This window comes from Bufo bufo, chromosome 8 (genome assembly GCF_905171765.1).
Source record: "Bufo bufo chromosome 8, aBufBuf1.1, whole genome shotgun sequence".
Lineage (NCBI taxonomy): Eukaryota > Metazoa > Chordata > Amphibia > Anura > Bufonidae > Bufo > Bufo bufo.
The window spans coordinates 133,263,521-133,290,516 of NC_053396.1; the positions used below are offsets into that span (position 1 = coordinate 133,263,521).

Sequence of the window (26,996 nt, forward strand, 5' to 3'; positions counted from 1 at the left end):
GAATCTGGAATAGATGTTAGTTGATTTGCTGGGGCTAATGCCCCCACCATTGCCGAGTGTCGGGGACAGTGTAAATACGCCATATGCGTTTAAGTTTAGGCACACAAGCATTCAAAAAGTTGCAAAATTGGGCCAGGTGACTTTTTTACACCACAAATTGGTGTGGGGAGTCATAGTAATTGACCCGCAGTGTGTAAAAAATGCAGTTAGACCAACCTATAAGAAAAAACCTCAAATTGGGTATATAAATACACTGGGGTCTAGTATGATCTACTGAGCCAACCAACAAAAAACAAACAAAAACAATAACCCCATATAGAATAAGAGAGCACACATATAAAATATATGTAGTTTATTAAAGACACATTAAATGACAATAAATATAACATAAAGGCACAAAGTAAAGGGGGTGGTAGTGCGCCCCATGTGGTGGGACCAAAATCAACCTCCCTCACATATACCGGACTAACAGGGAAAAGGGGGTCACAGACATAGGGTATAAAGCTGCATACTAATGGGAGAGCTGTAAGTTCACCCAAAGTAACCTATAACCATGTGTATGCTACATACAATAATACAAAAAAAGTCAATGTGGTCACACACAGCACACCTACCCCCCAATGGTAACATAGATGGCAATCCGATAAATGCGGATTACCAAATAGTAACACAATCAAGGGCAGAGCAGGAATGCTGTGTGTAAGCAATAAATCATACTGAATTAACAAAGTAACCATGCATGAAACAAAAACACAAATTACCCATTATATGCTGGAACCCAAGGTCTATGACCAGAGCTGCACCTCGACGCGCGTTTCGCCGAGAAAGGCTTTGTCAGGAGGTAAAGATAACAAACAGTGTCCATCTTTAAATAGTGTGGTCCACAGCTGGCACTTGATTAGCGCATACGCCCAGTGATGCAGAGCGTGACATCACAGAGGCGCGCCACCCACTCCCAGGTGAGGCCCGTCCAGCACGTCACATGACCGGGCAGGGAGGAGGGAGCCGCACCTACTGCGTGCAGTCACTCCCCCTTCCCGTCCGATCACATGACATAGGGGCGTGCGTCAGCCGGCTCACAGGGGACAGGTGTAGGAGCGCCACCGCGATGCCCCCCCCGCAGCGCACCGGTGCGATGCGCTATTGCCAGGTGGAGATAGCGACTGACCAGTACAACAGATCGCAATGTTTATCAGGATGTATTTTTATATTTTAATTTAGATTGTAATATTGAAAACGGGATCCGGCATACCCATGCAGCAATAAATGGACAACATAATGACAGGATACATCTCAGATACAATTTATATTCCAATACGATGCATATAAGAACGGAATCCCTATGTAACCCCCATGTTTACAAATCTCTAAAGCTGGAACAATCATATACATATATAACGTATGAAAAAGAACTAAAGTAGAAATAATGGCCCAGAACGTTAGGTCACCTATATGCCCCCATTATGATATGGCATAGTGGGCTATCTCATGAATAAAGAGCTAACACTATGAATCTCTTCTTCCTCTTTTATATACAGTACAGACCAAAAGTTTGGACACACCTTCTCATTCAAAGAGTTTTCTTTATTTTCATGACTATGAAGGCATCAAAACTATGAATTAACACATGTGGAATTATATACATAACAAACAAGTGTGAAACAACTGAAAATATGTCATATTCTAGGTTCTTCAAAGTAGCCACCTTTTGCTTTGATTACTGCTTTGCACACTCTTGGCATTCTCTTGATGAGCTTCAAGAGGTAGTCCCCTGAAATGGTCTTCCAACAGTCTTGAAGGAGTTCCCAGAGATGCTTAGCACTTGTTGGCCCTTTTGCCTTCACTCTGCGGTCCAGCTCACCCCAAACCATCTCGATTGGGTTCAGGTCTGGTGACTATGGAGGCCAGGTCATCTGGCGCAGCACCCCATCACTCTCCTTCATGGTCAAATAGCCCTTACTTTCAAAGTTTTCCCAATTTTTCGGCTGACTGACTGACCTTCATTTCTTAAAGTAATGATGGCCACTCGTTTTTCTTTACTTAGCTGCTTTTTTCTTGCCATAATACAAATTCTAACAGTCTATTCAGTAGGACTATCAGCTGTGTATCCACCTGACTTCTCCTCAACGCAACTGATGGTCCCAACCCCATTTATAAGGCAAGAAATCCCACTTATTAAACCTGACAGGGCACACCTGTGAAGTGAAAACCATTTCAGGGGACTACCTCTTGAAGCTCATCAAGAGAATGCCAAGAGTGTGCAAAGCAGTAATCAAAGCAAAAGGTGGCTACTTTGAAGAACCTAGAATATGACATATTTTCAGTTGTTTCACACTTGTTTGTTATGTATATAATTCCACATGTGTTAATTCATAGTTTTGATGCCTTCATAGTCATGAAAATAAAGAAAACTCTTTGAATGAGAAGGTGTGTCCAAACTTTTGGTCTGTACTGTGCATGATAGTGGTATAGTGATATACAGGAAAATAATAATATAATGGTAAAATAATGTGACCAAATAGTCAAAAACTGTGAGGATGATGCGCCGTCAGAGACATATCAATGTAAATAACGGTCCCACATCATTACTTACTAAGGCCCTGTGTAAACAGAGCAATTCATATAATCAATAATTCATAATAAGTGCATAGAAATGTGAAAAAAATATTAAAAAAATATAAATAAATAAAAATATTTAAAGAAAAAAGTGACACATAATAAATATACAAGTGACAATAATATCGCAAAAATTGATAAGGTGACTAAAATAGATGCTAGTAAATAGTAAGCTAATAGTAATAGTATGCTGTAAAAAATGCATACTGCACAATATGTTTTTTGGGGGGATGGAGGCCACTCAGTGGCATCCATTTTATGGGTCTGTGTAATGGATATGCCGGGGCATATGGTAAATGAGTTATTAAAGGGGTTGTCTAAGATGCAGAAAAATGTGCAGGGCGGCTGGGAAGGGCAGAATGTCCCAGAGGTGTAGTCAAGTTTTCCTTCACCCCGGACAGATTCAGTTGGCTGCTCTAGCCCTAGATCTAAATACCCTGGCAAAGGCTAGGGGCTTGTTGGCGCCCATGCCAACCCCATCCCCCTCACTATAGTACTTAAAGGTACTTAAATATGCCTTAGTTAAACCAAACATCCCCTTTAATAGGTTCTCATAGAATACAAACATAATATGATTTGCAGCGATCAGCAAGGCACAATCACCGCCATTATTTCTCCGGATATCTGTATACAGCTGGCAGTCTCCCTGCCATTACCCTCCACTGCTGTAGAGGGCGCTCCGCTGAGATAACAGGCTGCACTGTGAGGCGCTGCGGCGCTCTACGAATGGGAAGTTTCGCTGTTATCGCTCTCCTTCCCTGTAGGTGGCGCTGGACTTTTGGAGAGCACATCCTGTAGTAGTAGAAGAAGGGCCTAATTCCGGGAACAGGCTGCGACAGCTGGCGGCTTCGGTTCTGCTCGGTCGTTCGCAGTGGCGCTTGTGGTATGGGGGAGCGGTGACACATAGGGCTCCGCCGCCTGAACCTAGCGACCTGCATCATGTCCGAAGGCCTGTACGAGAAGTTCCTGGCCCCGGACGAGCCCTTCCCGCTCCTCTCCCAGCGGGGCAGCATCAGTGAGGAGGGCTGCCTGGACGTCAGTGACTTCGGCTGTCAGCTGTCCTCCTGCCACCGCACCGATCCCCTCCACCGATTCCACTCCAACAGGTAGGTGGCCGCGCCCTCATAGTACAGCAGTTCACGTGGATGGACTTACCTGTCCATGGCTGCAGTGGGCTGTTTCCCCAGGACACATAAGCGATTGCCGAGTTACCGATCTGATACTCAGATGCCATTAGAAAGTGTCTTCATAGTGGGCAGTTGTTAATGTCCATCTAATCTGTGGTCACGGGTTCAGATCCAGCAAGGACAGGCCGCAATCTGTATGGGGGTCCCACACTCCAGATATATCATCCATGTGTTGTCATGGCCTCACCGGTAACTGGAAAGGTTTGGGGCAATCTATTTTTCATTGGCTTGGCCGTATTATGGGCTAAAAGTGTATTTGCGGTTGTGAATACTGGCATACATGGTGACACTTCTGTATATGGTGATTAAAGCCGGTTTCCTCAGGATAGGTCATCAGTATCTGATCGGTGGGAGTCCGACACCCAGGACCCCCGATGGTCAGCTGTTTGACAATGCACCGATGCTTCTGTGAGCGCCGCGGCCTTCACGCAGCTCACCAAGCACAGAGCCGTACATTGTATAGCGGCTGCCGTACATTGTATAGCGGCTGTGCTTGGTATCGCACTCAGACCTGCACCGATCAGATACTGATGATCTGTCTGGAGGATAAGTAATCAGTATCAAAATCTCGGAAAGCCCCCTTTAATCACCATATACACAACTGCCAGTGTTCACACCGGGCAGGACGTAGATGCTGTATTTGCTGATTTGTATCCAAATTTCTTAATGACAATTCTCACCGGACAGAAATCAGGAGGGGACGTCTTGTGCCCATTAGGCTGCTTTCACATCTGCGCTTTTGCTCGCTGGTTTTTAGATCCGGCATGGGATCTCAGCGCCGCAGCAAAACGCTTATAATAATACAATCGGCTGCATCCGTTCAGAACGGATCCTGTTGTATTATATCTAAAATGAAGAGATCGGACCCGGCACCAATGACTTGGTGCTGGATCCAGATTCTTCAGTTTCCCATGTTATACACGAAAACGCTGCTTACAGCGGTTTTGTGTCCGGCATGGGAAGGCAACAAACCAGAATGGAACGCATTCTGGCGCACTCCGTCCCGGTTTGTTCAGTTTTGTCCCCATTGACAATAAATGGGGGCAAAACGAGGCGTTGTGCGCTGGGTTTTGAGAGCCAACGTAGATGGGAAAGTAGCCTAATTCTAGAGGGTTAAAGCTCCACACAGAAACCACAAAAAATTTAGTGTAGATGAGATGACCCCCCGCCCGCTCCGTACAGTATTCAAACAAAGTTTTATACGAATCGACTTGTAACTATACTAAACTGAGTGAGCTTTAATGAAAAATACTTAACTTTTTTTTATTTTTATAAATAAGTGAGACAAATTATAAAAAACTTCTGTACGCATTTCTTTTGTCAGGGGAGGGGGCTCCTTGACAAGTGACCCTATTTATCTGGTAGTTAGGTTGCGGTGGGGGTAGCTTGGTAGGGTGTAACTTGCTTGGAGTGCTCTCTGATCTCGGTTTTTCTGTCCCTCACCATCCGGTCTAGAGTGGGGATAAACTGACTGGCTGTAGTCGGAGCACTCGCCCTTAAAAGAGCGACCCCCAGCCGCTGGAACCTCGGTCCTGGTCTAGTATTCTCTCTCCTCCCTACAAGCACCATCCGATGTGTTTCACCATTATTAGATGGCTCATCAGGGAGTGATTTGTGCAATGCAGAGCGTTTGTTTATGCGAATCGACTTTGGATGTTTCATCCGAAGTCGATTCGCTCATCCCTAATGGATATATAAGAAGTGATGACCCACAATTATTTCATGGTGAATGGAAGTAGTTACTAATAGACATATGTGAGGAGAGGTAACAGGTCCACTTTAAAAGTTTTCCCAATTAAAGGGGTTATCCAAGACTATAAAAATGTCCCCCATATGCCAGGCCCCTCACGATATACTTACCTGGCTCCCCGCACCGCTGCTGCAGCTTCTCCCTGTGAGCGGGTGAAAACATCCGGTGTCGGGATGGGGACGAGCCTCCCTAGCATTGCAGGTGACACTAGGGAGGCTCGTCATTGGCTGCTCCACGACCCAGATATCTCCCCTGTCACCGGATGTTTTCTTCCGTGCACGGGGAGAAGCAGTGGTGGTGAACCAGGAGCGGAGCGGGGAGCCAGGTAAGTATATTCACTGTGAGGGGCCCGGCATATGGGAGACCTTTTTATAGTCTTGGATAACCCCTTTAACATATATTACCTATTCATAAGATAAGTGAGAAATGTTTGCCACCACTGGGACCCCCACCAACCATCAGACCGGGGTACCTAAGTACCCTTGTGATTATGACCACTGCTCTGGTCATCTCTGTGGGACTGCTGTGTGCAGGGCTTGACTGTCTCGGTCTGTCCCATAGAAATGAATGGAGTGGTGGTCACACAGGGGAGCTCCAGTGTCCCAGCAGTTAGACCCCAGTGTTTATACATTCATCTAGTAGATAATGATAGGTTTGGTTAGTGTGAAAAGCCCTTTAACCCCATGTCTGGACCTCTACTTATCCTTCCTTTAGTTGTACAGATTCTTGAACTCATTCACACTTTGCCATGTTGTACTCGGCTCTTGTGCACACACATAGCTGGAGAAATCAGTTTTCCAAGCCCACCGCCCGGGGGACTGATCCATAGTCAGCCTCCTAAGACTTCAGTGGGATTAATCAGAATCTGGGAAATATACGCCAAATAACATCTATAAAAATGGGTAATTCCCTTTGTGCTAATGTCATTCTAGGTGGAATCTAACGTCCTGTGGCACCAGCGTTGCAAGCTCTGAATGCAGTGAGGAATTGTTCTCTTCTGTCTCGGTCGGAGACCAGGACGACTGCTATTCCCTCCTGGACGACCAGGACTTCACCTCCTTTGACCTGTTTCCGGAGGGAAGCGTCTGCAGTGATGTTTCCTCATCTATCAGCACTTACTGGGACTGGTCTGACAGCGAGTTTGAGTGGCAGGTAAGGGTTAGAATTTGGACAGATTTTAATCTTCTAATGCCGGTTGTATAGTGATGTCAAATGCATCTTGTACAAGCAGATTTACAGGGATCCTTGTACAATACTAATCACTTTTCATTATACAATTAATAAGCTTGATAATAACAATAGCTCTTTCTGGCTAGAGTGACATTTTGTTAAACCATCACTTTAAAAGAAAAAAAATAAATAAATATATATATATTAGTGTCTAGTATTCACTATAGAACATTTTATATAGGTTTCATGTGCTTCTCATGTGTGACTTGTAATTATACTATGAAAATAAATATAGTACAGAATTTACAGATTCAATATTTACAGATTTAAAGGTGTTTTATAAGATTTGATGATACTGATGATCTATCCTCTGCATAAATTATTAGTATCTCTTTGGTGGGGTCTGACACCTGGGATCCCCGCCGATCTGTTTTTTGAGAAGGCACCGGCGCTCTTGGCACTGCCGCCTTCTCGCAGCTTTGCCTAGGCCATGTGATGTCAAGTTCATCGGTCGCATGGAAGTGAATGGGGCCGAGCTGCCAAGCACAGCCATCGTACAATGTACGGTGCTTGGTGAGCTGAGAGAAGGCCGCCGGGATCTTCGGTGTTGGACCCCCACCAATCAGATACTGATAAAAAATCTCGGAAAAACCTCTTTAATATTGATGGCCTTTCCTTAGGATAGGTCATCAATATCTGGTCGGTGGGGTACTGACACCCTGCTCCGTTCATTGTTTAGGTGATGGAGCTGCTAATTGCAGTTCGCCTCCTATCCACTTCAATGGGAGCAGCGATGCAGTTAATCCAGCGCCGTCCACTACACAATGAACAGAGCTATGTAGTTCTGAGACGGCTGATGGGTAGGGATGTGGGGTGCCAGAACCCCCTATGATCCGATATTGACAGCCTATTCTGAGGATAGGTGATAAATATCAGATTGCTTGGTGTCTGTCTCAGCCATCCTGAAGATCCCCTCGCTGAGTGCAGCAGCAGTGCACAATCCGGTTCACTGCAGTGGGACTGATGGAAAGCGGTCTATGGAATGGATCAATGGAACGACGTGCGCACCAATGCTCCAGTCAGTCAGGGGACCCTCTCACTGAGATCTGATATTTATTGCCTGCTTGTACCCCTTTAAACCCTTTGGGTGTATATCTGTACATAATCTGTTATAAATGATAAATGACATTTGTAGTGGACTTGCCTCATGTGTTTACTGCCTCTCTAGTTGCCCGGAAGTGATATTGCAAGCGGCAGTGATGTGCTATCAGACGTCATTCCCAGCATCCCTAGCTCTCCTTGCCTTCCCTCCAAGAAAAAGAACAAAAACAGGAATCTTGATGAGCTCCCTTGGAGTGCCATGACCAACGATGAGCAGGTAATGTTGCTGTGCTTATGGACTGGATGAGTGGTTTGTGAAGGTGGCCATACACTGGACTATTCATCTATTTCTAATAATGGTGGAACAGTGACAGGAGACACATTTACCTGGATAGGTGCATGTAACGAGGTGACCACATGCACCTCTACAGTTTATTCCAATGGTCAGCAGATGATACACTAAGGTTACTGGGAACTAACCAAAGCTATTAACCCCAAAGTTAGTGATCTTGACCCCTCCATTTCAGTAAACCACCAGGGAAGGTTTAATGAGGAGAAATGTTCATTTTCTCTTGTCTAAACCTCATCTTATAGTCCAATAAATGTTACGTAACTCGTTTCACAGATGACAAACATTTCAGTCCATCCAGACCTTTTTAATGGTAAATCTGTGCCATTCTTGAATGCCGAGCATATGTTAATAGACTTCATCACAGTTGATTTGGGCTAGTTTCACACTTTTAGGATAGTGGTGGCTCAACTAGCCTAGATCTATGGTATATGTGCACTCTCCTCGGCACACCTGATGTCGATTGTGTCAATATTTGGCGGGAGGACGGATCCGACAGGGTGAACAGCCAGTCGGATCCGTCCTGCCGCTAGTGTGAAAGTACCCTAATATGTCTACTTATTATTTATTTTAGTTTTAGGCCCCTTTCACACGTGAGTTGAACGCATTGCACCCGCACTGAATCCTGACCCAATCATTTCTATGGGGCTGTGCACACGAGCGGTGATTTTCACGCATCACTTGTGCGTTGTGTGAAAATCGCATCATGCTCCTCTTTGTGCATATTTCATGTAACGCAGGCCCCATAGAAATGAATGGAGTTGCGTGAAAATCGCAAGCAAGTGCGGATGCGGTGCGATTTTCACGCACGGTTGCTAGGAGACTATTGGGATGGAGACCCGATCATTAGTATTTTCCCTTATAACATGGTTATAAGGGAAAATAATAGCATTCTGAATACAGAACGCATAGTAAAATAGCACTGGAGGGGTTAAAAAAAAAAATTACAAATAATTAAACTCACCTTAGTCCACTTGATCGCGCAGCCCGGCTTCTCTTCTGTCTCCTTTGCTGATTGCAGGAAAAGGACCTGTGGTGACGTCACTCCGGTCATCACATGGTCCATCACATGATCTTTTACCATGGTGATGGATCATGTGATGGACCATGTGATGAACGGAGTGACGTCACTACAGGTCCTTTTCCTGCAATCCGCAAAGGAGACAGAAGAGATGCCGGCTGCGCGATCAAGTGGACTAAGGTGAGTTTAATTATTTGTAATTTTTTTTTTTTAACCCCTCCAGCGCTATTTTACTATGCATTCTGTATTCAGAATGCTATTATTTTCCCTCATAACCATGAAAAGTGGTGTTGCACTTTTAGTGATGTAAGGCGACAGTTTTAAATTTTTTATTTTTTTTTTATTTTTTTTTTAGCACAGTTTTTTTTTTTTTTTTTTTTTTTTTTGACGGTGTTCATCTGAGGGGTAATGTGATATTTTTATAGACCCGGTCGATACGTACGCGGCGATACCTAATATGTCTACTTTTCGATATAGATATATAGAGATAAAATGTAGAATATTCTTAACTCGCATGTAATAAAAACAAGAATAAAAAAGGTAATAAAATGCAATATATGGGGTACAGATTCAAGTAAATTGAATATATAATTGCTACTCAGTGCTGGATGGTAGTTCAGCCACTGATCAATTAGCAGATTCAATCTGGCAGAAATGACAATATGTCAGTACCCCTATATTACATTTGTGATCATGTCCATACCGCCATTCAATTAAAAAAGAGCCTTAAATACACAATGTTGCTAAATTGTCATCAAGGGACCCTCATATTCTCAGTCACAACTTAATGTCCAATATAGTTCATATACAATAATTCATCGCCAAAATATTGTCTCTCATAAGTCGACCCTGTATTTGCAGTTTGGCTCATATACTTTCTTTAATTGAGAGACTCCAATATAGCATGTATCATTGTATATAAAAATAAACTGGTAGGTGGATATCCCTTTTATAATTTGCTTCTTGTACGCAAAATCTGGAGGCGCTTAAGTGAAAAATCGGTGTAAGTATATGATATAACTAGGGTTGTTGCGATACCAAATTTTTTATTAGATTTCAATACCATAAAAAAATATTGCGATATTCGATACCACGTGAAAAAATAAACACAAAAAAGCCACGTGCATTCCGCATTTTAAAAAATGACGAATCGCGCAGTTTTTATTTTATTTTTTTCTGTTCCGGCGTTCACCGCTTAACTTTTTTAATTTTTTAAAATATTTTAATAGTTTGGACTTTTGGGTCGTGGCGATATGTTTATTTATTGTTTATATATTTTATATGTGAAATTGGGAAAGGGGGTGATTCATACTAAATATATATATTTTTATTATTTTTTATTTTTTCACTTTTTGTTTAATAATTATTTCCCCCCCTTAGGGGTAGAACCTGGGATCTTTTAATCCCTTGTCCTCTTCACCCTAATAGAGCGCTATTAGGGTGAATAGGATCTCACACTCCCCCTGGTGCTCTGTGCACACAGCATCAGGGATCCGACTATGGTAGTGTCCTGGCTGCCATGGTAACCGATCGGAGCCCCAGGCTTACACTGCTGGGGCTCCGATCAGAAGCTGCCACCAATGAAGAGGAGGGGACCCTGTGGCCACTGCCACCAATGATTTTAATACTGGGGGGGAGGGCACACTGTGCCACCAATGAATTTGAGGGTGGCACTGCGCCACCAATGATTACCCCTTAATCCAGGAGGCAGGTACTGGCAGCAGATAAGCGTCAGTTAACCCCTCAGCAGATGAGTGTGAATTATGAATATTCTATATTTTATTTTGTTAATAAACAACTATATATTAATACAACCATCTGTGTAGTTCTATGCAACACCAGATAACGGAGTGCCCTCCAATTTAGGCCTCCTGCACACGACCGTATTTTTTTGCGGTCCGCAAAAACGGGTCCCGTTTTTCCGTGACCGTTTTTTCGTCCGTGGGTCTTCCTTGATTTTTGAAGGATCCACGGACATGAAAAAAAAGTAGTTTTGGTGTCCGCCTGGCCGTGTGGAGCCAAACGGATCCGTCCTGAATTACAATGCAAGTCAATGGGGACGGATCCGTTTGACGTTGACACAATATGGTGCAATTTCAAACGGATCCGTCCCCCATTGACTTTCAATGTAAAGTCAGGAGTTAATATACCATAGGATCGGAGTTTTCTCCAATCCGATGGTATATTTTAACTTGAAGCGTCCCCATCACCATGGGAACGCCTCTATGTTAGAATCTACCGTCGGATTTGAGTTACATCGTGAAACTCAAATCCGAGGGGGGGCCACTGGCCACCAACGAGTTAACTACAGGGGAGGGAGGGGGGGCCATGGCAACCATGACCTGTCACTTACCAGTAGGAGGAGCTCCCGGCCGGACGCGGAGATCGCAGTTAAGTATAATGGTTCTACAAATTACTAAGTAACCATGGCAACCGGGACAGCAGTAGCGTCCTGGTTGCCATGGAGCCCCAGCGATTAAACTGGGACTCCGATCGGTACTCTCCGCTGCCACCAATGATAGGGGGGGAGATTTTAATTGGGAGGGGAGAGGGCCCACTGGCCACCAACGAGTTAACTACAGGGGAGGGAGGGGGGCCCACTGGCCACCAATGAGTTAACTACAGGGGGGGGCCCACTGGCCACCAATGAGTTAACTACAGGGGGGGGCCCACTGGCCACCAATGAGTTAACTACAGGGGGGGGCCCACTGGCCACCAATGAGTTAACTACAGGGGGGGGCCCACTGGCCACCAATGAGTTAACTACAGGGGGGGGCCCACTGGCCACCAATGAGTTAACTACAGGGGGGGGCCCACTGGCCACCAATGAGTTAACTACAGGGGGGGGCCCACTGGCCACCAATGAGTTAACTACAGGGGGGGGCCCACTGGCCACCAATGTGTTAACTACAGGGGGGGGCTGCTGCCTGGCAGCACCTGCCAGGCAGCAGGGGGCAGTCATGTACACAGTTCTTTTAGTATATTCAGTATATTCTAACACAGAGGCGTTCCCATGGTGATGGGGGACGCTTCAGGTTAGAATATACTAAAATAACTGTGTACATGACTGCCCCCTGTAGTTAACACATTGGTGGCCAGTGCGGCTGGCCCCCCCTCCCTCCCCTGTAGTTAACTCGTTGGTGGCCAGTGCGGCTGGCCCCCCCTCCCTCCCCTGTAGTTAACTCGTTGGTGGCCAGTGGCCCCCCCTCCCTCCCCTGTAGTTAACTCGTTGGTGGCCAGTGGCCCCCCCTCCCTCCCCTGTAGTTAACTCGTTGGTGGCCAGTGGCCCCCCCTCCCTCCCCTGTAGTTAACTCGTTGGTGGCCAGTGGCCCCCCCTCCCCCCCCTGTAGTTAACTCGTTGGTGGCCAGTGGCCCCCCCTCCCTCCCCTGTAGTTAACTCGTTGGTGGCCAGTGGCCCCCCCTCCCTCCCCTGTAGTTAACTCGTTGGTGGCCAGTGGCCCCCCCTCCCTCCCCTGTAGTTAACTCGTTGGTGGCCAGTGGCCCCCCCTCCCTCCCCTGTAGTTAACTCGTTGGTGGCCAGTGGCCCCCCCCCTCCCTCCCCTGTAGTTAACTCGTTGGTGGCCAGTGGGCCCTCTCCCCTCCCTCCCCCTCCTAATTAAAATCTTCCCCCCCCCCCCCCCCTATCATTGGTGGCAGCGGAGAGTACCGATCAGAGTCCCAGTTTAATCGCTGGGGCTCCGATCGGTAACCATGGCAACCAGGACGCTACTGCTGTCCCGGTTGCCATGGTTACTTAGCAATTTGTGCTAAGCAATTTGTAGAACTGGTAAGTGACATGACCTGTCACTTACCAGTAGGAGGAGCTCCCGGCCGGACGCAGAGATCGCAGTTAAGTATAATGGTTCTACAAATTACTAAGTAACCATGGCAACCGGGACAGCAGTAGCGTCCTGGTTGCCATGGAGCCCCAGCGATTAAACTGGGACTCCGATCGGTACTCTCCGCTGCCACCAATGATAGGGGGGGGGGGTTTTAATTAGGAGGGGGAGGGAGGGGAGAGGGCCCACTGGCCACCAACGAGTTAACTACAGGGGAGGGAGGGGGGCCCACTGGCCACCAATGTGTTAACTACAGGGGGGGGGCTGCTGCCTGGCAGCACCTGCCAGGCAGCAGGGGGCAGTCATGTACACAGTTCTTTTAGTATATTCTAACCTGAAGCGTCCCCATCACCATGGGGACGCCTCTGTGTTAGAATATACTGTCGGTTCTGAGTTTTCACGAAGTGAAAACTCAGCTATGAAAAAGCTTTTATGCAGACGGATCTTCGGATCCGTCTGTATAAAAAGTAACCTACGGATCACGGACACGGATGCCAATCTTGTGTGCATCCGTGTTCTTTCACGGACCCATTGACTTGAATGGGTCCGTGAACCGTTGGCCGTGAAAAAAATAGGACAGGTCATATTTTTTTCCCGGCCAGGAAACACGGATGCGGCTGCAAAACGGTGCATTTTCCGTTTTTTTTTTTTTTTTTTTTTTTTTTTTTTTTTCACGGACCCATTGAAAGTCAATGGGTCCGCGAAAAAAAAAACGGAAAACGGCACAACGGCCACGGGTGCACACAACGGTCGTGTGCAGGAGGCCTAAGGCCTCTTTCACACGGGCGTTGCGGAAAAATGTCCAGGTGCGTTGCGGGAACACCCGCGATTTTTCCGCGCGAGTGCAAAACCTTGTAATGCGTTTTGCACTCGCGTGAGAAAAATCACGCGTGTTTGGTACCCAAACCCGAACTTCTTCACAGAAGTTCGGGCTTGGGATCGGTGTTCTGTAAATAGTATTATTTTCCCTTATAACATGGTTATAAGGGAAAATAATAGCATTCTGAATACAAAATGCTAAGTAAAACAGGGCTGGAGGGGGTTAAAAAAAATAAAAAATCATTTAACTCCCCTTAATCCACTTGCTCGCGATGCCGGGCATCTCCGTCTGACTCTTTTACTGTCTAGGACCTGTGGAGAGCATTAACTATAGTTTAAGGACCTGGGATGACGTCACTCTGGTCATCACATGGTACGTCACATGATCTTTTACCATGGTGAATCACCATGGTAAAAGATCATGTGACGTACCATGTGATGACCGGAGTGACGTCATCCCAGGTCCTTAAACTATAGTTAATGCTCTCCACAGGTCCTAGACAGTAAAAGAGTCAGACGGAGATGCCGGCTACGCGAGCAAGTGGATAAAGGTGAGTTAAATGACTTTTTTTTTTTTTTTTTAACCCCTCCAGCCCTGTTTTACTTAGCATTCTGTATTCAGAATGCTATTATTTTCCCTTATAACCATGTTATAAGGGAAAATAATAAGGTTCGGGTCTCCATCCCGATCGTCTCCTAGCAACCGTGCGTGAAAATCGCACCGCATCCGCACTTGCTTGCGGATGCTTGCGATTTTCACGCAACCCCATTCATTTCTATAGGGCCTGCGTTACGTGAAAAACGCACAAAGAGGAGCATGCTGCGATTTTCACGCAACGCAAAAGTGATGCGTGAAAATCACCGCTCGTGTGCACAGCCCCATAGAAATGAATGGGTCAGTATTCAGTGCGGGTGCAATGCGTTCACCTCCCGCATCGCATCCGCGCGGAATACTCGCTCGTGTGAAAGGGGCCTTACTTGCACTTTTTAGCTTCACACTTTCCCAGCTGAAGCCCATTGACTATAATGGGACTCAGCCGGACAAAAACTTCCACTTGCAGCGGTATTTGTCCAGCCAAATCTCAGCACATGAGATACCCGCCAGGTCCCATTATAGTTATTAGGGCCTGGTGGTGCTCCAGCATTTTCCCGCTATGCTGGATGCGATCATCACCAGTAGGATCCTGGTGTGGCCTTACTACTGTATTTCTATGACTACCAAGTCCATAAATGGCACCACCATTTATCCTAAAGTGATGTGCACGTCACTTTTTTTTTTTTTAACTATTAAGATTAGGTGCTGACATGTCATACATTGGAATCTTAAATGAGAAGCACTGAAAAGTGAGTTTTTAGAACTAGGAATCTGTCAAAGCATCTATGTCAAAATGTCACTGAAATAAATTGCGCAACTTATCTGACATGTCTAGGAGATGTGTCAAAAGGTGGAATTGCCATTTAACACGTTCAGGACCTTGGACGAGAATGCTCGTCCTAACTTGCAGGCATTTAACGCACTAGGAGGAACAATTTCGTCCTGCAGTAAAACTGTCACTGAGTAAACACAGTTGATAAGAACTGATCTACTTGTAATTCTCCTTCTCTAGTGCTGAGGAGATCAAAGCTGTGGATTAGCCTGCCCTTCTTCCTCAGCTGCAGAGTTAACCCCTTCAGTACTCCTCTTACATCCATAGCGCTTCCTTAGTGCTATGTTTGGGGAGCTGTGTGACCAGTGAATGTCATTTCCAAAATGATCCAAACATGAAGTACACATATGGGAAGTGTAAAGTAAACTATTTTAGGAGGTATTACTATCTGTTTTAAAAGCAGAGAAATAGAAATTTAGAAAATTATGAATTTTTCTAAATTTTTGGTAAATATATATTTTTTTTTTTATAAATAAAATATTTAGACTCAAATTTACCACTGTCATGAAGTACAATGTGTGACGAGAAAACGGTCTCAGAATTGCTTGGATAAGTAAAAGCGTTCCAAAGTTATTACCATTTAAAGTGACACATGTCAGATTTGCAAAAAATGGCCAGGTCCTTAAGGTGAAAAATGGCAGGGTCCTTAAGCGGTTAAACACTAGCGTTTTTCTTTTCCGGTATAGAGTTCTGTCAAAAGGGCTCTATACCGGAAAATAACTGATCAGTTTTATCCCCATGCATTCTGAATTGAGAGTAATCCGTTCAGGATGTGTTCAGTTCAGTCATTTTAACTGATCAGGCAAAAAAGAAAACCGTAGCATGCTACGGTTTTATCTCCGGCGGAAAAAAACTGAAGGCTTGCCTGAATGCTGGATCCGGCATTTTTTCCCATAGAAATGTATTCGTGCAAAATACCAGAATGCCTGATCCGGTGAAAAAAGATAAATGCCTGATCCGTTTTGCCGGATGACACCGGAAAGACAGATCCGGCATTTCAATGCATTTTTTTTTTTTTGACCGGGCATTTTTAAGACTGATCAGGATCCTGATCAGTCTTAGGCCTCATGCACACGACCGTTGTTTTATTCCGTGTCCGTTGTTCCGTTTTTCGTGATTTTCTGCGGACCCATTGACTTTCAATGGGTTCGTTGAAAACTCGGCTAATGCACCATTTGTCATCTGCGTCCGTGGTTCCAGTATGTCAAAAAAATATAACCTGTCCTAATTTTTTTTCATGGAAAACGGTTCGCGGACCCATTCAAGTCAATGGGACCGTGAAAAAACGCGGAGGCACACAAGATTGTCATCCGTGTCTGTTTTTTTCCTATAATTTGCATGGCAAACTTGACTTAGACTTTTTTTTTTTACTCCATGTCTGGTGATCCTCCAAAAATAAAGGAAGACACACGGAAACAAAAACTAAAACGGAACAACGGAGCCCCATTTTGCGGAACGGAACACAACAATGGTCATGTGCATGAGGCCTTAGGCCGAATGCACACTGCCGTGTTCCGCGGCCGAGAGCGGTCCGTGGTATGCCGGGCTGGATTCCTGTTCAGAGCAGGAGCGTATGGCGTCATTGGTTGCTATGACGCCGTGCGCTTCATGTCGCCGCTGCACTACAGTAATACACTATACGAGTGTGCATTCGGCCTTACTAATGCCATCAGCGACTGAACTGCTTGCCGGATCACTCTGCCGCAAGGTATTGTATGTTGTGCTTTATACTTGGACAAATCATTTTACGTGATTTTCTTTTACCTTTTAGGTGGAATACATAGAGTACCTAAGTCGAAAGGTCAGCACAGAAATGGGACTTCGGGAACAGCTTGACATCATAAAAATCATTGATCCAACGGCGCAGATTTCCCCTACGGACAGCGAGTTTATCATTGAACTGAACTGCCTAACTGATGAAAAGCTCAAACAGGTTTGTCTGGGTGCTGATCACCTAGGCGGGATTGAAGAGGCGGAGGAGGAGTTGCTAAACTTTGCCTGGTCCTAGTACTGACAGAAGCAGGCCCAGAATCACTGAAATGGTCATGCCTACAATGCAGGGACATGCAGTGTTATGCGGAATAGACACTACATGCCAGTATTACATTCCAGTTACCAGACTGTACGTTTTCCATACAACTTACAATGCTCCTCTGTGTGTAAGGAGTCTATTTTCTCTTTTCAATAACGCCTGCCTCGTTTTTCCTTTCTCTAACTCTCAGGTCAGAAGCTATATCAAGGAGCATAGTCCACGTCAGCGATCCACACGAGAGAACTGGAAAAGGACCAGTTACAGCACGGCTAGTACAAGTGGAGTGAGCGGAGCCAGCGTGAGCAGCAGCAGCGCCAGTATGGTCAGCACAGCCAGCAGCAGCGGCTCTAGTGGGGGCAACTCTGCCTCCAACTCGAGTGCAAACATGAGTCGAACTCACAGTGACAGCAATCTGTCTGCAAGCGCAGCAGAAAGGATTAGGGATTCAAAGGTAAATGTGTGGCTGTACATTAAATGTACATGTGTAAAGTGTATGTTCTCTTGAAAGGTATACAGTAAGTTATAAACATTACTCTTATGGTAATCTTTTTAAACACCTCTGGTAATCTAGTATCTAATCTCATTAAACATAAGTGCTGTATGCAGTTTGATAGCTTCATACACTAGGCTACACCCTCCATTCTTTGAGTTTGGGGAAAGCAGGGGAACCAAATTCTGCTGCAGCCCTTGGCTTCCTCCCTGCTGGTGTCTGCCTCGGAAGCAGATGGATGGAGAGACAGAGAAGTGATGGGACCTCTGTAAGACGTGTTGACGTGTCTTCTTGCTCCTCAAGCCTGCCTATACGTTGAGAGATAACAGACCTATCAAGTAATAAATGTGTAGCCGCATGCACAAGGCCATTCATCTCAAAAGAGCTACAAAAGATGCGGACAGCACACCTGTGTGCTGTCCACATCTGTAAGTTCATTCCGCGGCCCCGCAAAAATTAGACCATTTCCTATGATCCGTTTTGCAAGAATAGGACTTTTCTGTAGATGGGGTGTTTTTGGCAGCTTTCTCACAGCTGAGATCCGTGATTTGCTGTGTGCATGAGGCCTTAGTAATATGTTATATCCAAGCAGTGAGTGGGATGCAAAAAATGAAATATATATATATATATATATATATATATATATATATATATATATATATATATATATATATATATATACATACATACATACATACATACATACATACATACATACATACATACATACCTCAAAAAAATAAAGGGAACACAAAAATAACACATCCTAGATCTGAATTAATTAAATATTCTTCTGAAATACTTTGTTCTTTACATAGTTGAATGTGCTGACAACAAAATCACACAAAAAAAAAAATGGAAATCAAATTTTTCAACCCATGGAGGTCTGGATTTGGAGTCACACTCAAAATTAAAGTGTAAAAACACACTACAGGCTGATCCAGCTTTGATGTAATGTCCTTAAAACAAGTCAAAATGAGGCTCAGTAGTGTGTGTGGCCTCCACGTGCCTGTATGACCTCCCTACAACGCCTGTGCATGCTCCTGATGAGGTGGCGGACGGTCTCCTGAGGAATCTCCTCCCAGACCTGGACTAAAGCATCTGCCAACTCCTGGACAGTCTGGTGCAACGTGACGTTGGTGGATAGAGCGAGACATGATGTCCCAGATGTGCTCAATTGGATTCAGGTCTGGGGAACGGGCGGGCCAGTCCATAGCATCAATGCCTTCGTCTTGCAGGAACTGCTGACACACTCCAGCCACATGAGGTCTAGCATTGTCTTGCATTAGGAGGAACCCAGGCCAACTGCACCAGCATATGGTCTCACAAGGGGTCTAAGGATCTCATCTCGGTACCGAATGGCAGTCAGGCTACCTCTGGCGAGCACATGGAGGGCTGTGCGGCCCTCCAAAGAAATGCCACCTCACACCATTACTGACCCAATGCCAAACCAGTCATGCTGGAGGATGTTGCAGGCAGCAGAATGTTCTCCACGGCGTCTCCAGACTCTGTCACGTCTGTCACATCTGCTCAGTGTGAACCTGCTTTCATCTGTAAAGAGCAGAGGGCGCCAGTGGCGAATTTGCCAATCTTTGTGTTCTCTGGCAAATGACAAACGTCCTGCACGGTGTTGGGCTGTAAGCCCAACCCCCATCTGTGGATGTCGGGCCCTCATATCACCCTCATGGAGTCTGTTTCTGACCGTTTGAGCAGACACATGCACATTTGTGGCCTGCTGGAGGTCATTTTGCAGGGCTCTGGCAGTGCTCCTCCTGTTCCTCCTTGCACAAAGGTGGAGGTAGCGGTCCTGCTGCTGGGTTGTTGCCCTCCTACGGCCTCCTCCACGTCTCCTGATGTACTGGCCTGTCTCCTGGTAGCGCCTCCATGCTCTGGACACTACGCTGACAGACACAGCAAACCTTCTTGCCACAGCTCGCATTGAGGTGCCATCCTGGATAAGCTGCACTACCTGAGCCACTTGTGTGGGTTGTAGACTCCGTCTCATGCTACCACTAGAGTGAAAGCACCGCCAGCATTCATAGGTGACTAAAACATCAGCCAGGAAGCATAGGAACTGAGAAGTGGTCTGTGGTCACCACCTGCAGAACCACTCCTTTATTGGGGGTGTCTTGCTAATTGCCTATAATTTCCACCTGTTGTCTATCCCATTTGCACAACAGCATGTGAAATTGTCACTCAGTGTTGCTTCCTAAGTGGACAGTTTGATTTCACAGAAGTGTGATTGACTTGTTGTTCACGTGTTCCCTTTATTTTTTTTGAGCAGTGTATATATATCTATCTATCGATCTATCTCCATTCCTATAGGAAGCAAATGAGGCAGGTGGTCCCCTTTAGCTTACAGTCAGCCTAGCTACCTCCACTGCTAGAAGTATGCTCTTACTTGAGTTCAGTATTTTTCCACTTTTCCCAGGCAAGTCCTCTGTGGTGTCCATCGGTTCTCAACATGGTAGTGTCTCCACCTCTACTATTGCAGGCGCTGAAAGTATTCAGTGCAGGCGGAGATCCCGGAGATTCTGTTATCTGTATATACTCCTATGCAGTAGAGGATGCAGCTGCCACCTTGGGAACCTTTGGTCACCACGGGGCAGATTTATTATGCCTTCACTCCAGAATTCTGGCTTTAAAAAGTTGGAAAATAGGGCTGTTTTTACGACTTTTTGCACTCGCATGTAGAAGAATGTTGTGTCTTTTTGCATTTTTACACCACAGACTACAGTTTTCCAACTTTTTTTTTTTAAAAGTCTCAATCTCACTCCAGTAGGAGGGTGGAGTAGGAAAACTGGAGGAGCTGTTCTAGACAATAGTGTTGAGTTTAAAAGGGTTTTCCAGGAGTTTACTAATGATGACCTGTGAGGGTCCGCTGTGCGGGACGCCCTCAGATCAGCTGTTTTTAAGAAGGCCTTCTTGCTCACCAAGTACAGTGCCGTACATTTTATAGCGGCTGTGCATGGTATCGCAGCGCAGCCCCATTCACTTCAATGGGGCTGAGCTGCTCCTAGGCCGCGTGAACAATGAACGTGTTGTCACTCGGCCTAGGAAAAGCAGTGGCGCAACCGCTGCCTTCTCGAACAGCTGATTGGCGGGTGTTGGACCCTCACCGATCAGATACTGATGACCTATCCAGAGCATAGGTCATCGGTATAAAAATCTCAGGAAACCCCTTTAAGGAAAGGACACATTTATCAAGCATGAGATATTTGATTGATGTTGCATAAAGTATGCCAACACAGACCCAAGCATACTGACTTCAAATATTCTCCTTATGATAAATCCCACCCATGTCTTGTTTAGAGGTGATGCCTATGGACACTGGGGAACGTCACAGGCAATACTAAGTCATGAATCATTTGCCATGCCATTATATAATGGTGCAGAGATGGCCAACCTGTGGCTCTCCAGCTGTTGTAAAACTACAATTCCCATCAAGCCCTGCTGTAGGCTGATGGCAGTCTAGGCATGCTGGGAGTTGTAGTTTTGCAACAGCTGGAGGGCCACAGGTTAGCCATCCCGGCAATAGTGTATGTGGCTTTCTGAAATTTGTTGGGAAAGTGGTCAACCCCTTTTAGTGTAACCACTAGGCAATACATGTGCTTCTAAAAAAAATTTGGGTTGAATTGCCCTTTAGTACATGTTTTAAGACGATAGAATAAAAAGCGTTGAGCTTGTAGAACGTGTGGTTTTCCTTACCTAAATGTAATGTGGTTTATTCAATTTAGAAAAGGTCAAAGCAAAGGAAACTGCAGCAGAAAGCCTTGCGGAAGAGACAGCTGAAGGAACAGAGGCAAGCGCGGAAGGAAAGACTCAGTGGCTTATTTCTAAACGAAGAAGTCCTATCTTTAAAAGTGAACGAAGAAGAGCACGAAGCCGAGGTGGATGTATTGATATGACGAGGGTGAAACTTGCAGTGTTCTTCATAAGCCTTAATAAGGCTACGTTATCGGAGACCATCTCGGAACGTAGATCTCCCGCGCTCTTGTAGCACCACTAACCACTAGGAGGTTATCCTTATGAAAATTAGACATTTTTGTGTCTTTGGTGGACAATAATATCATATTTCAGCAATCACTGGTCCCTTATTTGGTGATACAGCCACATCGAAGGCAAAGTAAATTCTTCAAGTACATAAAGACTAATTTTGGTTTGAAACCAGTTCTACACGGAGATGCCAACAAGGTTTCTCTAACCTGTCGGTAGCAGAGCCTGCGGTTCTGTGTATTTGTTAGAACACTAGTTATGCATATTTCATTCACATTTCCAAACGTGCATCCTATTCCTGACTGCAGTCCTGAATACTTGATTACAAAGTGCTAGTTGTAGGTCTTCAGTATGTATTTTTGCAGGTGACCGTGCAGCATTGTCTCCTGTTTCTTAGGTCTCTTGCACACGACCGTATTTTTTTTTTTTTCCGTTCTGTTTTTGCGGTTTCCATTTGTGGTCCGTATGCGGAACCATTCATTCCGTATATCCGTTCCTCTAAAAGATAGAACTTGTCCTATTATTGTCCGCAAATAACGTTCCGTCTCTCCATTCAAGTTAATGGGTCCGCAAAAAAATCCGGAGTGCATACGGAAGACATCCGTATGTCATCCGTATTTTGCAGATCCATGCCTACTTTGTCCATGTTTTTACTGTTTACAAACATTGCAGTAATAATTACAAATTTTATGTTTCAGTTTGCGATCCGCAAAAAAGTATCGCGTACGGAAGCCATACGCATGTTTTTGCAGAAATACGGAACAGAAACGGATCTGTGAAAAACGGACCGCAAAATACATATGGTCGTGTGCCAAAGGCCTTACTTGAATCTATTGCTAGGAAGTAGGCCATGGTTAAAAAAAAACTGAACAATTTTTATATACATATATATATATATATTATGAAAATTATATTATAGCTGAAAGTGCCATTACAATTTTGCCTGTTAATTTATTATGGTGAACCTGCATGATACCCTAGCAATTGTATAGTAAAATCTGGAATATGACACAATACTATAACCTTATACTACATAGTATTTATGCAGAAACGGGCAAGTGAAAATGGCGATCTTATATATCTATAGATCCCACTGCTGGGAGCCCATGATGGCTTTGGGGAATTGCTGTGGTTTTTGTTTTTGCAGATCCATTTTTCCATTCCACAAATGATAGAAAATGTCCTATTTTTGTCCGTCAGTTGATGGGAGTGAGAAAAATATGAAATGCACACAGAATTATCCGTATTTTGCGGATTTGTTGTTTGCGGACCATAATACTGACACGTACCTAACCTTTCAACGCATTTTGCATTAATCAATAGTACAGCATCTGTAAATAAGGAGTAACACTATTTCTGGTCATTTATATGGCTTGTATCTGGCATTTTTAGCAGATTTCTCCCCTGTATGTTAGATTATTAGTTTGCGGTTCTCCCAGATATGGTTAGCAGAGACTAGCTCCCACCCACTGCACACAGAAAATGCAGTGGAATCCGCTTCCTAACTTTCTCTGGTTCAAAAGCAACCCCAAGACCATGAAGGACATTACAGAGAAGTGCTGAGCTGTATGTATGTGAATGAAGCACTTGGGCTAAGACAGAAATGTTTATTTGGTTCAGTGTCTCTGAGCTCCTGCTCACTCCTTTCCCCTCACTTCACCATAGACTTGTATGGACTGATGTCAATTTCAATGAGAAAAGCATTCAGCAGGGGGGAAATGAGGTAAACAGCTGATAACAGGAGAACTAGACCTTTCTCTCTGTTAAGATATATTACAAAGTTTCTTATGGTCGCTTGTACTATTGATATATGCAAAGTCGTCTGAAAAGTTAGTGACCATATTATGTTTTTCAGTACATCATGGTAAAGAACACTATGGGGTTCACCTAGACAGAGGACAACCAACATTGAAATCTACTCCCATGTTCTCTGTTATTCAGACTACAACTTTGTAGTCTCCACTAGAATTGCCATCCTAACCATTTTTTTCATAACTTCTCAATTCTTTGTGATTTTCTAAAAAATTTTTCCCCTTCAACCACGCTGATGGCTACGTGTCTACTTCAGACTTGAGAAGAACACTGTAATTCTCTCTGCGGCTAACCGCACCCGGTGATAGAGATGAAAGCTTCTACCAACCTGCTTGTACTTGTACATGTGTATATACCAATATTTGTGCACTCCATCTTTGTACAACCTGCTGGTGATTAAAAGGGCCTGTGGCACTGTTACTGTATCATTACTGTGTATATTCTGCTACTTAAGAAATATGTGGAATTTGTTATCATAAGCATTAAGGGGTTTTCCAGGATTTTAATATTGATAACCTATCCTCGGCATAGGTAATATCAGATCAGCGGCGGTCTGATGAGATGGCTGCACTTTGTGCTGGCGCTGCCTTCTTTTCATTGTTTACCTGTTCGCCGTCGCAGGTCGACGGATAAGAACCATTTGGCCCATCTAGCCGTCCCACTCAAGTGTATAGGAACGAGCTGTCCCACAGAAGTGAATGGGATGTCTTGTAATTACACTGCTCCCTGCTGTGATGTCGACGGCGAGCAGGTAAAGCAGCACTGGCACGAGTGCAGCCTTCTCTTCAAACGGCTGATAATGTCATATTCATAACCTATCATCATCAATATTAAAATCCTGAAAACCCCATTTAAGCACTTTTTTTCTTGCTACAGTGCTAGGTTGTCAGAACTTGGCTTTGCTTAAAATTGCATAGATTGTCAGAAGTAGTTTTGGTGGGTTTTCTACTAAATTGTGTCCATCAAAAATAAGTTTTTTTTTTTTCTCTCTTGCTTAATAATGAGACTGTCATCGTAAACCGTACCTTGGCATGAGCTACTGTGCACATATATAAAACATACATGTATGACAAATGGCACCAGCTGTTTTTTTGTTTTTGTTTTTTTCTATTTTTATTAAGTGACAGGTTTTACAGCATTAGAAAGTGACTGTGCCTTTATGGGGAAAATTTTATGATGAGAGAGTCCTGGCTAGAAAATGAAAACCTTTATTTCATAGCTTGCTATGGGCAACTACAGTATCATATCCAAATAGTCTGAGATTGTCCATCTTGCCCGGGGCAACCATTTAATTTAATTTCATTGGAAAAATGAAATGTCGACAATGTACTTTAACGGCATCGATGACCTTTTTTTTTCACAAAGACAGTTCTGACAAGGATAAGGCTACTGTCACATTTGCGGCGCAACTCTCCGTCAGACTGTATCGGCCTAGAATGCTTGGAATCAGCCGGACAAAAAGCGTTGCATGCATCATTAGTTGTCTGGCTGGATCCCGGCATAGTTTCCGGGTAGCAACCGGATCTTCTCCGGACCCCATTAGAGTCAATGGGGCTGGCGGGCATTCCGGCAACGCCGGATCCAGAGGACTCTAGTAGGCTGTTCTCGGCTGCAGAACTGTGCCGCAAATGTGAAACTAGCCTAACTTAGGCTACCTGTACATGTGGCGGAAAAACCGCACCGTAATACAGGACCAGCAAAGTGAATGAGATTTGATAAATCTCATGTACACTTTGCTTTTTAATTGGAAATTGACCTGCCATGTGGATTTTGAAATCCTCAGCATACCAATTGTTTGTGCGATTCCGCACCTTTAGGTATAGTGGTTTTCCCCATAAACTTCAATTGGGTTATCAACATAAACAGAAAATCTCCACCAAGATCAGCAACAAAAAATACATAAAGATTTAAAAAATGCTCCAAAATGGCAATAAATATTGTGTATTTATATGTGGTTTTGGTGTGGATTTTCTGCATACAAATCTGCACCGTGTGCACGTACCCTAAGGGTACGGAATCTGCATCAGATTATTCTTTTTTTTTTTTTTTTTTTATCATTCCTGCCCATTTTCAATGGAAATTCTGGAGGCGGAATGTGTGTCAATAATGGACAGGACACTTAAAAACCGCAAGTAGAAAAAAAAAAACTTTTTATTTTTTTTAACATGCGGATTCCCTGTTATTGAAATCACTGGGGAACTTCTGTGTGGGTCTTTTGTGCGAAATCCACACCAAAAATCCTCTGTGTGAACATACCCTGAGGCCTAGTTTTCACACATCCGTGTTCGGTCAGTGATTGTGAGCCAAAAAGCGGGATTGGCGCCTCCACAGACATAAGGTTCTGTGTTTAGACCCACACCTGGTTCTGGCTCGCAATCACCGATCAAACACTGTGTGAATAAGGCCTAAGCCACACTTCTCCGGCTCTGTCTGTAGATCTATGGCCCCCGTTCCTGGTGGACAGGATACATGTCTGTGTATTTATACGGCTTTACGTTCTGGCAGTGCTAATGACTTGTCAGCTAATTATGACTCCAGTTGATATGGGGAAGAAAAATGGCTGCCTGTAAATATTTCTGGGGCTTGTGCTGTAAATGGCTGCTGTAATTGCTAATCATTCACTTTGCAATTCTCATAATAAATTAATTTAAAACGATAGATTAAGGATGTTTATATGTACAGACGCTGGATATCCTGTTCGGACTGTGGGTATCGCTCAGACAGATATAGTTTTTATTAAATTTTTTTGCTTGGAAACAATTGTGCATCCATTTTGTGTGTGGTCATGAAAATACAATATATGTTGTAGCCGCAAATCTGTACCTTTCTGCAATTTCTTTTTCTGTGTCCACAATCTGAATGCACTTCCATTGATATGGTTTCTGATCATTTAGTTTACGGCGGTCTTTCAGTAGAAGAATAAAATCGCAGCTTAATAAATACTGTTTTGCTAAAAATCATTCTTTGAATCCGTGTTCTTTCCCTATCTGCATGAGACAAGTTATCCCTCAAATGGCATTTATCATCTATCCGCAGGATAAGCAATACATGTTGTGACCTCCTTGAATAGAGCTGTAGTGTCCATGCTGGTCCAGTGCTCCATTCAGTTCTATGGTACAGGTGGAGTGTTGTCTGCATCAGTCCCATAGAAGTGAATGGAGCACTGAACCGACATTCACGACCGCTCCATTCAAACGGAGGGGGGGGGGGGGGCAATTTTCTGAATCGCTGCATGTTCCAACAGTCTGGACATTATTCACATATCTTGTGGATGTGTTATAAATGCTGGTTGTAGGTTAACCCTCTTCAGGTTTGCTACAAATGAACGTGGGATCGATCCATTTGTGTGCTGATGAGAAGGTTCATCAATTTTAGACAATTATTGTC

The 26,996-nt window shown here is 44.5% G+C and overlaps 1 protein-coding gene across 1 annotated transcript; it reads left to right on the forward strand.

The window, feature by feature from the left end:
• Positions 1-3,404: 3,404 nt before the first annotated feature.
• Positions 3,405-22,316, forward strand: FAM199X (family with sequence similarity 199, X-linked). The gene is made up of 6 exons (XM_040405808.1): positions 3,405-3,722; positions 6,486-6,705; positions 7,952-8,101; positions 17,051-17,212; positions 17,502-17,762; positions 21,539-22,316. Exons 1-6 carry the CDS (start codon positions 3,556-3,558, stop codon positions 21,707-21,709), a joined length of 1,131 nt encoding a protein of 376 aa, XP_040261742.1. The 5' UTR covers positions 3,405-3,555; the 3' UTR covers positions 21,710-22,316.
• The last annotated feature ends 4,680 nt before the right edge of the window (positions 22,317-26,996 follow it).